Source organism: Daktulosphaira vitifoliae, unplaced genomic scaffold (genome assembly GCF_025091365.1).
Source record: "Daktulosphaira vitifoliae isolate Bord-2020 unplaced genomic scaffold, ASM2509136v1 Scaffold_2, whole genome shotgun sequence".
NCBI lineage: Eukaryota > Metazoa > Arthropoda > Insecta > Hemiptera > Phylloxeridae > Daktulosphaira > Daktulosphaira vitifoliae.
The window spans coordinates 10,389,077-10,401,916 of NW_026099573.1; the positions used below are offsets into that span (position 1 = coordinate 10,389,077).

Below are 12,840 nucleotides of genomic sequence, written 5' to 3' on the forward strand. Positions count from 1 at the left end.
ATGATCTTCATTTCTCACGTGGATCAATAAAAGATTATTTTGAGATTATCGAACTTATTTTCTGTCATTGAATTATTGGAAAATTATAAAAAATATAGTTTTATCTAAGAATGTAAAAATAATTTAATTGAATGCTTTTGTCATGTTGATAAGCTCTCAAGTAAATTTTAATAATTTGTTATGTTGTGTGGTGTGAAATTTTCGTGAAAATTTTAGTTACTCTCCTCTAATTAATAATTGATATACTTAATGTTAAATTGTATGGTCATTATAGGACTAAAAAAAGGGTGAAATACTGCAATATATTTCGGATAATATTGATTTAGGAAAATGTGTCCATCGACATATTGTCAAAAATCATTACACACCCGATAAACTTATCGGTGTAATTATAATTATACCACAACATACGTTTGTGTCGATTGGATAAATTTCTATTTGCAAAACCTAATTATTATCTATACTATTTTTTTTTCCAATGAAACTATAGAAATTTTAGTCTTGTACAGATAGAGCATAATAANTAATTATAATTATACCACAACATACGTTTGTGTCGATTGGATAAATTTCTATTTGCAAAACCTAATTATTATCTATACTATTATTTTTTTCCAATGAAACTATAGAAATTTTAGTCTTGTACAGATAGAGCATAATGAATTACATTATAGTAATCGTTATAATCATTACATTATCGGTGCAGTACACGAAATCCTCTCACAGATCCCTCTCTCTCTTAGACGAAGGTCAGAAGGCATTGGCACGTCGTCGGTACTACTGTTTATACTACTGGCGTGCATCGCTAAATAATAATACAGTAATAATATAATTGTAATCATTGTAAGAATGATACTGATTGAAATTTTGTCACCGCCACTCAGTCAGTCGATATATTGTCTTTGAGACCGAAGCACATAATTTGCTTTCCAGATTTATTACCCACGTGGATAATCTATTCGATTACTTTTACTTGTTTAAAAATATTTCTTTTTTTAGTACATAAATTTTCAATAACTTCGATTCATCGACAGTGCAGTTTGAATACAATTGGCTTTGATTACTCATTTATTTTTCTTGTGTTTTTACCTCATTAAACTGTTTCAAATTTGTTAATGGTATACCTTCTTATCGAAGGAAAAAATTATCACGGCAAGTTCTCGTCCTTGGAAATAGGCGATATATGAGAATTTTCCAAAAGTAATCTACTTCGATGAAATGCGACACCGAATCTTAATATTCGGTAAGTATTCTGTTCATTAGAGCCGTATTTATGATTTTGACACCCATAAAAATGATTGACTTAATATTTTTTAAAGTAAAATTTTTACAAGTAAACCTTTTATAGTGGTAAGTCATAACGAGTTGCTAATAAATAGTTAAGAAAAATGCAAGAAAACGAAGCTTAGATGTGTATTTACTATTATGTATAAATCAAGTGTGCGATTCTAGTTCTAAGCTGTAGTAAAAAATCAATTCAACTTTTCATTTATTTTAACATCTTTTGTATGGATCTTTTTTAAATTAAAATTTTTTAGGGGCATAAAATATATTAAAAATATGTTACACTCAAGGCAGTGATAACATAAATAGACCTCTTACGTTACTTTTTATAAAACGTAATGAATTAAAACATAGAACGCTAAACAAGCGCCATTGTTTAATAAAATTTCTTTACATAATATTTTTTCATATGTGTACGAAATAAATTATATTATGTCAGTACAATTTGATAATTTTAGCTACTCGTTTGATATTTGACAGTTAGTATTAAAAAGTTCAATTTATTAGTTGTTAAAAAAACACGTGTGATAATGCTTAAATATTGATAATTATTGTTTCTATGACGTATATTTTGTATTTACGCGATTCAAAAGACAATAATTCTTAGTAGAATAACAAAGATTTAACAAAAATATCTATGAAATCGCTTGTGTTTTTCGAAAAAAACTCTTTTTACATAGTTAAAGTCATGGTCTTGAAAAATATCAGATTTGTGCTACAGTTAACTATATAACATAACTACCAACTGTAATATAGAACTATATTATAGTTATTTTACTTAAAAATGATTAAATTTAATGATTTTATATCTTTATTTCTGATTGACTGCTTAAGTTATATTTAAATAAAAGTCGTATTTAAGTAAATATGTTAAAGAAAAATTCAACCTTACAAAATACTGTCTTTTAATTTTGATAATATTAGCTGTAGCTGTAGCCCTTTATTTCCTGAAATAAAAAAATAATTAACTTAGTGTTATAAACTTGTTGACGATTTGTAAAAAAAGGCTACAAACAAAAAAATGTGTATCATTTGATTGATAGTTTTTTTTAATATCTTCTTCTTCTTCTTCTTCTTCTTCCTCGCCTTAATCCCAACTACTTGGGGTCGGCCACTCTTATCCTAAACTTCCACTTGACACGATCTCCCATATCATCTACGCTCACATCAGCTGTGCTCATATCGTATTCAATAGCATCCCTCCACCTCTTTTTTGATCTTCCTCTACCTCTTCTTCCTTCAACATCCAAAGTTTTTTTTAATATAATAACATAATAGTACTTTGGGTTCAATTAAGGACAGCTGGAAATTAATCGATAATTTCGTCATTTTTAAACGACCTGAATGATAACTTGGGAGTATTATTTATTTCTCTGAAAATGCAAGTTTTTGAAATATTACAATGAAAAATACTTTCATTATGATTAAATGGGAAAACCATAAAAATAATGAAAATATATCATAGATGTAAATTTGTGTGCCTCGTAAAACACGGACACTTGTAATACTGTCAGTTTATACAAAACGAAATGTCAACAAATTCCCTTAGCACTTTTTGTAAACCTGACGTTTTTAATGATAACATAGCGTTTCATGAAGACCATTTGAATTTACATGTGATATTCAATAAATACTTTGTCAATTTTAAAATATATCCGTTAAGCAAATCATCAAATGTTTCTTTTTTATTTAAATTAGTTCCACACTTATCAAAAAGTATTTTGAATTAAACAACGGTCGTTCCACATTACCAAATATTCCTTTTGTGATATAATAAGTTTTATGTGTTCGAATGCGGAAAGTTTTTTGCACGAAGTATACAATTGCGAAATAGTTTAAATTATGTTTAGTTACGATTTGTGGAAGTTTACTGAAATTACTTGACTATGAGTTTCTACATATGTCGAACACATCGACCTTTACTATAATTTTTAAACCTCTCTACTGACTTTTGGGTGTTATCGTTTTGAGTTATGACGAGTCTTTTTTAAATATTTATCTATTGTATCTGGATGGATGATAATAAAAATTAGTATTGAACTTTAAATATGAACGCGTAATGTTATGTTAATGAACTTGAAGTCATATCTTTCGAACAAGGTTCAGCGGAAATAAGCACTTTATTGACCGGCTCTACAATAATGTTCTAGCAATTATGGTGGGTGATAGAGTAATCAATTACAAATTAACCGAGGAAAATGAACTCAACACGATGACTGTTAGCTTACTAGGCAAATATTAAAAGACTAATCAAATAATCAGTATATCAAAGCTCAATGCATAACGTTATATTGTTATCGTCAAGTAATCATTGCATATTACAATACATTTCGGTGTTTACATTTGGACCTATTTTTTGTAAACATTGTATTTTATTGATGTTTACTAAAAATGGATTTTTCAAATACCTAAAGCAAAAATAAAAGTCAATCACGTGAAGTAGTTTTAAGTCGTCATCGAATTTTATTCTGAACATAAGTGTCCGATTATTAAAGGTGATCATTTTCGCAGTATTACACTTCTCTTAAATGTTTAATAGTTAATATCAAATAACTTAATAACGCTATGGGTTTTGTTTTGAAACATCTATATGCATACCTAGGACAACAAAGTCCTTAGAATACCATTGTTGATAATCAAAATTTTTTGTCTCACGATTTTAATAACTTGTTAGCAATATCAATACAATTGAACATTTTTAGTAGAAATTATTGTAATCGTTGATATAATAAAATCTGTATAATGATATGGTTTATCTATTACATATGTTTCTGCGATATAAATACTGTTGACAAAAGTCACTAGTTGTTACTAATATGTATGTTTTACAAGTTTTATGTCTAGTCGTTAATGTTTACCAAGTTTACTGATAGGCTTTGTTTTTTATGTGGACTGTTAATCTGTGTAGGTGCCGATCGGTTTCAGTCACAACTAATAAAACTATAACAATAAAGTTTAGTATTACTACACTTGGGCCATGAGAGGGTTTTACTTGAGATATACAAAACGCGTGATGCATTTTAATACCGTCCCAAATATTTGACGTCTTCAAGGTCGATTAATTTCTACATATATTTCTTGCAATGTGCATTTCTATGTAACTAATGGTTCTAAATTCAACGTCCGTCTTAAATCAATTGTTCATTTTTCAAAATGGATGATATTAATTTTGTATGAGATTGTTATAAATATCGAAAATTATAGTATTATATTTTAATTGAAAATTTGCTTGCATGAAAATTAAAAATAAATATAATCAGCAGCAAGGAAGCGTGACTGATAAAAACTTGAATAAATAATTAAATATAGTATTATATTTCAATATTAATAAAATAATCATAAATTATTTTTTCAGTACCAAATAGATTAAACTATGTATCACCACATAACTTGCGGTTTTTATGTCTCCCATAAATCTCAATTTAAATAATTTTTGTATGTAAATATTTTTAAAATCTCTAAAATTTTACTTAGAAAATCTATTTTGGCAATTTATTCATAATCTTAATGCATTAAAATTTAATGGATGTATAATTTAACATTAATCGTACTTAAAAAAAAAAATTTTCTGAGCGAACTTTCATGAATATTTCATTTTTTTAGTAGGTTGAACGATTTAATCGTTCTTACTATTAAGTTTTAAAAAAACTTATCGCAAAAATAAGGTCCTATGTTTTTTAGTATATAAAATATTAATCTAAATTACACAATATATACATTATTTCAATAGCAATTTTGTGTGTCTGTGTCATCCTAGTGGCCGGTTAAATTACCGACTAGGCACTGTATTTCATCTTTCTCTTTCAAACTGAGTTACATCGTATTTCAGAAAAATATTCTTTCAATTTTGGCATTAGNAAAAATTTTCTGAGCGAACTTTCATGAATATTTCATTTTTTTAGTAGGTTGAACGATTTAATCGTTCTTACTATTAAGTTTTTAAAAAAGCTTATCGCAAAATAAGGTTCTATGTTGTTTAGTATATAAAATATTAATCTAAATTACACAATATATACATTATTTCAATAGCAATTTTGTGTGTCTGTGTCATCCTAGTGGCCGGTTAAATTACCGAATAGGCACTGTATTTCATCTTTTTCTTTCAAACTGAGTTACATCGTATTTCAGAAAAATATTCTTTCAATTTTGGCATTCGGTGATCATAACTGGGCACCAAGTCTTGACTTTAGGGGAAATATACATTGTATTGCATAAGTGAAGACATTTTATTTACTAGAAAACAGAAAATCTTCCTTTTATGACTACCCTCATAAGTTATAAATCAACATTTAACTCTTATACAACAACTAATTCAACTAGAATATCATTTTGAGAAAGTGGGATCAGATCACTTTTAAGTTAAAAGTTTTAATAGTATGATTGATTTATAGTTGACCATCACAGTGGCGTATACAGAAATTAAATTTTGGGGGTTTTTTTTTTAAAATTTAAAGAAAATTAGATGTGACACTGCCCATATTGTTCGCTCACGAAAATTCCTGTTTTCGATTACTTTATTGTGGAAATATTTATAGTATGATATGATATTTTTTATTATTATTTCTTATTGTTTATCGTCCAAAATTGTCGCTTAGCTTATAAATTTTGGGGGGGTTGAACCCCAACCCCCCATGCGTACGCCAGTGGACCACCAGATATCTTATGAAATAATAATTATATTTTAGATTTTGTTTTTACTTATTTGAGTAGTATTTATATTAAATACTTTTTATGTTCTTATTTTGCCTCTAAAATGGGTACCTATTTGATTTTTTAAAATTGAAACGTATATATTTTATATGCTATTTAACTAGTTCATGTAATAAAAATTATCCAAGGAAATGACTGATTTATATCAATTTTTTATCTAATATTTCAGGAGTAATAAATATTTTTACAGCAGTATGGGAGGAATAACGTAGTAGAGAAATGCATAGTTATAAAAAACAATATTACCCGCATCTCTCCTCAAGTCTACATTTAAAATTATTTGTAACTTCCGAAATACTGGTTAAAAATGTATATCGACTAGTATTCTTTTATAGTAGTATCATTTTTTATTGTATGAACTAGTTAAATATGAATGTTATCATTAAAATAAATAAAAATGGTACCCTTATAAGATATTAGGGATAGATTTCTAAATATATAAATAAAAAATATTAAAGGAAATCAACAATTTTTTTTTCAAAATCATTATCCATTTTAGGATAAATGTAGTTAACGATAAATTAATTAATTCTGTATATGTTCTAATTTCGTAAATTTGGAGAGTGAGTGGCTAAACGCAGCTGTTAATATAGACTTTTGTAAAAATATTTGTCTGTTAAGTTGCTACAATAAAATGTATTTTATATGTGACACGATGAAAGATTAGATATTTAAATCATAAAAGTTTATTTAAAAACTGAGGTAAATAATTTAAATATAAAGCAACCTAAATTATCATCTTGGGACGGTAGACAAAAGTGAAAACTTCTACTAATTAATATTGATTATTGGTGTAAATTAAACTTAAAAATGACAGACTTCATTGAGGCGTGCCCCTACACGTATATATATACATATAGAAAATAAGTATAAAGTTATACTGAATTGCAATTGTCAGTGTGGCTGCGTTAAGTTTGTCAATGTCGCTAACTCTTTTCACCAGTTTACTCCCATGAAATCCAGAACCTCCCAAAAGAAGTTTTTACTTCAAAATATGTGTAATTAATTTTAAATTAATTATCACAGTCTTTAATAGTATTACTTTTATGATCATTAAAAATATGCTAATCTATATAATATCAATTTAAGTAATTTTCTATGTTGTATTATTAGGAAGCTATATGACAATTATGCTTTTTAAATTAATATGGGTCTAGTACATTAGAATAAATTAAAAATTTTAAATGTAACTTGAAGTTCAAAATATGTTATTTCATTATTACAACGCTAATCGAATTCCTAACTCCATTTAATCAATTTAAACAAATCAAACACCTTGAAAGTGATCTCCCACCAAAATATTAGATAGGAAAACTGTTTCAATATTGTATCAATATTACTTAAAATAAATATGAATCACGTGTTTAAATTTCATTATTAGTAAAATTTTTAGAGAATCATGACGTTCATAGAGATTATAATTTTTTAAAACAATATTCTAGAATATTCTAAAAATACAATAGATTTGATTAATTAAGGTAAAGAGCTTACCTGAAGAATTGCTATAACCTACATAAAATTGAAATTCGTAAAATATGTATAAAAAAGGGGAAATAATTATCTTTTTATATAACAAATAAATAAAACTCAATTTCAGTTAACTTGTTGGTCATTAAAACATGTCATTTCAATCTACATATTACAATTAACATATAAGAATTAGTTAATTTTTAAAGTTAATGATACTAAATATAATACATATCAGATTAGACAAATTTTTAAATAATTTTTTATATTGCACAATTTTTCCAAAACTTCTATTTTTTTTTCATGATAATAACTTTAATTTTTTTCTTAAAGAAACATTACAGTTGTGCATATCATTTAATAATTGTTATTATTTCTGAAATAATAAAAATTTATCAACTAAGGTATTATGTCTATAATTTGATACTCAGTAAAATTTTGTTAATATGACTTTATATTATACATGATTCTAATAAATCATTTTATTATTTTGGCAAAACTATCTGAATCATAAATTGATATAATATGCCGTTATATAATTCGTATTGCTTCATATAAAAATATCATAAAACGATTATTATACCAAAAAAAAAAACTTTGACGTTAAGTTGACTAAAATGACTGATCAGTTAATGATAGAAAAAAATATTTTGATAAAACGGAAATTATTTTNTTGACGTTAAGTTGACTAAAATTACTGATCAGTTAATGATAGAAAAAAATATTTTGATAAAACGGAAATTATTTTTATGACTCGAATGAATATTTGTATATTTTAATGTTATATGAAAGTACTACCTAAGTTATTTTTATTTCTTGTAAGTTATTTATAAATTTTATCGTACAATATAATTCACTAATATGTATGAGTACTAATTGTAGTTATAATTTGCATTGTGTTAAAAAATATCATTAGAAAATGAAATATTAAAACAAAAAATAGTTTTAATATGAATTTCTGATCGGTTATTGATATATTTTTTATGAGGGTAGATCTGTACAACGAGACAAATGGACATCTTTATATTAACAAAGGATTGACAATCTATTTAATATATGTATTACATTGTATTTACAAATATATATTGTAGGGGAACATAAAATGAGAACAAATATATAAATTTATATGTAGTTCCGATTTTTCTTTCTTTTATTTAAGAGCTTTATCTAAGTTTATTAATGTTAACAATATGTTTTAATAATTTCAGGAAACTCCAAGTTCAGAGGGTTTGGTCTTAGTCTAATTATCTTATCATATGCATTATATTTTTTCAATCCCGTGGAAGTCATTAAATCAGCTGTGAGTACAAACATTTTTATAATCAATTAATATAGTATAGATCGACCTCGAGTTTTCTTTAATACTTCAAACTTATTTTACATTTGAATGAGGCTGAGTAAAATTAGATATATATATATAAACTTCTTCTTCTTCTTCTTCTTATGGATTACGGCTTTCAAGACCATTCCTGCAAACAATTTTTCCGCCATCTTTTTCTATCATCTGCAACTTCTCTCGATTGTACACTTGGATCTACTAATTTAACATTAATTTCAATCCCTCAGTATTTTAAATTGAAACAAATTTTCGTATAAAATTATTTTTTAAAAAAATAGCAAAGAAATATAAATATAAAATAATAGTTAGTTAGCCAATTTTTTAAACAGTCTTCTTATTTTTCCTCGCCTTAATCCCAATTACTTGGGGTCGGTCACCCTTATACACAAATAATTTTTTGTTAAAAAATTATATTGAAAAATTGTTAAATAGTTAGGTACTTTTTATTAATAAACGATGTATAGAGTAAAGTTTTTTTAGTAATTATAATTATCTGTATTAATATTTATTAGTTGAATTGAGCGTTCATCCATAAGTTTCTTTAAAATTATTTAACTGTTTTTTTTATTTTATTTTTTTTAACATTAAATAGAATAATTCCAAAAAAATATCTTAGTGAAAAAGCTAAATTACACTCTATTGGGCTCGATAACTATGAAAATGAAGAGAACCAGAATACTTTCTCGTGTCTTAAAATATTGTTAATATGTATTAAAAACTTTAAAACGTCAGTTTTGAACATAGCTCGTTAAAATCATATCCATCACAGAAGTTTTGACATCAATTGATATTACTAATAATGTTTAAATAAATAATATACTTAAAATAGACATATTCTATAATAAACAATACAGGATATTATTATACATGGATAGTTTTTCTACGAGTCAAAACAAACAACACATGTTTATTATATTAAGCTTATTAAATATTTTAATTTAGTATTAAATATAAATAAGATAAACATCTGTATTAAAGTAAGTGATAGTAAATATCTGAAAGTAACGAGCAACTTAATTAATTTTCTTTTTTTGTTTTACTCTATTTTGGTACAACGCAAAAATACTTGAACAAAAAGAATGTAATTAAGAGATGGAAAGTTGTTTATATAAACATGTTTATATAAGCAATTTTTTTTACAATAAACATTTATTTAGTACATGATTTAGATTAATATTTGTTGCTGCTGCTGGAAAATTCAATGATGAATTATATGAAATTTAAATAAAACTGTTTGAATGATACAATATTCGAGTTAATTTTTATTTTACAGCTTACTCTTCTGTAGATGTATTTTGCACTGATAAAATATCTACACTCCCAAATGTATCATTAATCTAAAGTTTAAGTTTAGGAACACTTAGTAGAAAGTTTAATCATAGGTAGTAATAATTTTCTTAGATAATGATTAACTATTCCTGAGTAATGGGAATACATGTATTCAAGTAAAAAACAGCGCCTTGACAATGTTTATTTGTATTTTTAACAGAAATTGACATTTGTAGAAGGGTCGTTTCTATATCAATTGTGGCAGAAACCACCGGTAAAACTCTACATTAATGTTTATATGTTCAACATAACCAATTCGGAACGGTTTCTGTCTGGTGAAGATGAAAAAATTCATGTCGAGGAAGTGGGCCCGTACGTTTACTGGTAAGAATCGTTTTGATTACGGATATTTTTATAATCGTTGTTTTTAACACAGTTGTCGACGCGAGAAAATGAAAACCTATTGATTTCCCAATACGGTTTACTGTGGCAGAGTTTTGGTCTCAAAACTGCTGTTTGCTGGCGTTTGGTGATTTTGTGGGCCAAAAGTTTAAAAAGTCCAAACCTATGATAAACCGTCTAATTTTATTTCCTTTTCAAATAGCTCGCCGAAAATCGATTATTTGGCACTCGTCCACGCCATTTATCTAAACACCTTTAGCAAATAAAAGTTCAAAGACACTTTTATTTAAAATTCTTATTTTTTATGTATCTTATTAATTTTTTAAGACAAAAAGAATTTATTTTAATAGGAAGTCTACAATTTCAGTTGATATTAGGTTAAGAGATCCTAGTTATAAGTAAAACAATGCGTAATCTATTTTTTAAATTATTTTAGAATTGAATAATAATAAGTAAGATGACATTTTTAATCTGTTAAACTATTTGTTATATGAAAATATTACTATTATATTGTTTAATATAATGAGAAATTATCAAAATTGGTATTGTATTATAGAATTTAAAGATCTAAAGTATGATATATATTTTTAATTAAAAAAAATAGGTAAAATGTTTTGATAACGACATTCTGTATATAAAAATTCAGATTATAAAATATAAAATATTTAAAATGAAATTATAAACAAATAATAATATATAAATTATTGCTTTAGAGTATTATTCTTATTTGACATTTAAGTATAAATTAATACAAACATAGAAAGTTCNACATCTGTTTGCTTTGCTCATTTAAGTATAAATTAATACAAACATAGAAAGTTCCAAAACTTTCTTAGTTTCAAGTATGACATGTGATTGTAAAATTTTACTCGCAATTTCCCGAATACTTTTAAATATTTCATGATTTTTATAATTAACTTAAAAAAAAGTCAGGTTTACGGGAACTAATTTAAACTAAGTCAGAATATTTTTTAACTTCGCAATACTATAATACGGCTAAAAAATTCACTTAAATTTTACACTTGATAAATTATAAATATTTCAGTATTTTAAATTTATATTTTTTTAATGATAGGGAAGAGTTGGTTCATGAAAACATAACGTTCAACGACAACGGTACAATATCATATATACCTAGAAGGAAAATGCATTTTGATCATGAATTGTCAATAAGTAATCCAGAAGTAGACCACTTATTCGTTCCTAATTTGCCCTTATTGGTAATAATACATTTGTTTATTTTATAGGAAAAATGATTTTTTAATAAATGATTTTCTATCGTATATAGTAGTTTTGTAAGCACAGGTGTAATTTAGAAATACTAAATAAATAAACAAAAAAAAAAATTTTTAAATAATATTTTTTAAATAATTCAGTGGTCAATATACGAATTTACATTTATGTTTTAGTAAATACAATTTTTTCTACCTTTTGGTTATGGATTATAATAAAATTAATAAAACGCTTATTACTTATAATAGTTTCCTTGAGATTATGTTAAAAAAAAACTTGATGTTCAATGTTTAAACATAACATTTATTTACGTTATTTTTTAAATTGTATAGGGATTTTCTTCACTTCTGAAGGACTCGCCGATGGTAGTCAACATGTTTTTTGAATCATTAGTCGAATACTTGGACTCAAAACCAATATTAAACTTAACTGCACACGACTTTCTATGGGGTTATGATGATAAGTTAGTAAGTCTGGCCAGTAAAATGTTGCCTAGTTGGATAGACTTTACAAGATTCGGAATGTTAGAACGAGTGAGTTGACATTTATAAATTTTATTACCTTTAAATAGCTACTTTTAATTGTCAGTTACCTAGGGAACTTAGCTCCCAGTATACAATTTAGTAAACGTTTTTGTATAATACTTATTTTTTGGAAGTTAAAAATTTAATTTAGTTCCTCACTATAATTTTACCATTTCACACCTATGCATATATAGAATTTTTTTTAAAAGTTCAATAATTTTAGAAATTAAAAGTATTATGAAATCGCTTTAAAAACATTAAAAAACTTAAACTTTTTTTAAGTCAAATTTTAAGTCGAATTTAAGTTAAAAAAGCGGGTCCCATATAATTTTGGTATCTGTAATGTTTTTTTCGATATGTAAAAAAAATTGGATATAGATTAACTGATTTACCAGATATAAGAAAAATTGTCAACAACTGAAATTATTTTGGTTAACCCTAGCTATAACTTTAAAATATTTTTTATATTTTAGATTAAATTAATATTTTAAACATATTTTAATAAATTTAACCTATTGATTTTTTCTAATTAAGGTCCAATTAGTATTTAAATTTAATTTTTTTAAAATAAATTGTTTAATTAGAACTTTATCTGTAAAAATACTATTTTTA

At 25.3% G+C, this 12,840-nt stretch overlaps 1 protein-coding gene across 2 annotated transcripts in view; it reads left to right on the top strand.

Moving 5' to 3' along the window:
* Nucleotides 1-12,840, top strand: part of LOC126897874 (scavenger receptor class B member 1-like) — a 39,900-nt gene that overhangs the window by 10,223 nt on the left and 16,837 nt on the right. Inside the window, exons 1-5 of one of the 2 annotated variants that reach the window (XM_050671815.1) lie at nucleotides 861-1,243; nucleotides 8,670-8,761; nucleotides 10,290-10,453; nucleotides 11,547-11,691; nucleotides 12,037-12,237. In XM_050671815.1, the coding sequence (XP_050527772.1) occupies nucleotides 1,219-1,243; nucleotides 8,670-8,761; nucleotides 10,290-10,453; nucleotides 11,547-11,691; nucleotides 12,037-12,237 (627 nt within the window). In that variant the 5' untranslated portion in view covers nucleotides 861-1,218. Of the gene's footprint in view, nucleotides 1-860; nucleotides 1,244-8,669; nucleotides 8,762-10,289; nucleotides 10,454-11,546; nucleotides 11,692-12,036; nucleotides 12,238-12,840 lie in introns of those variants that run through there. The other variant, XM_050671814.1, reaches the window with a different exon arrangement.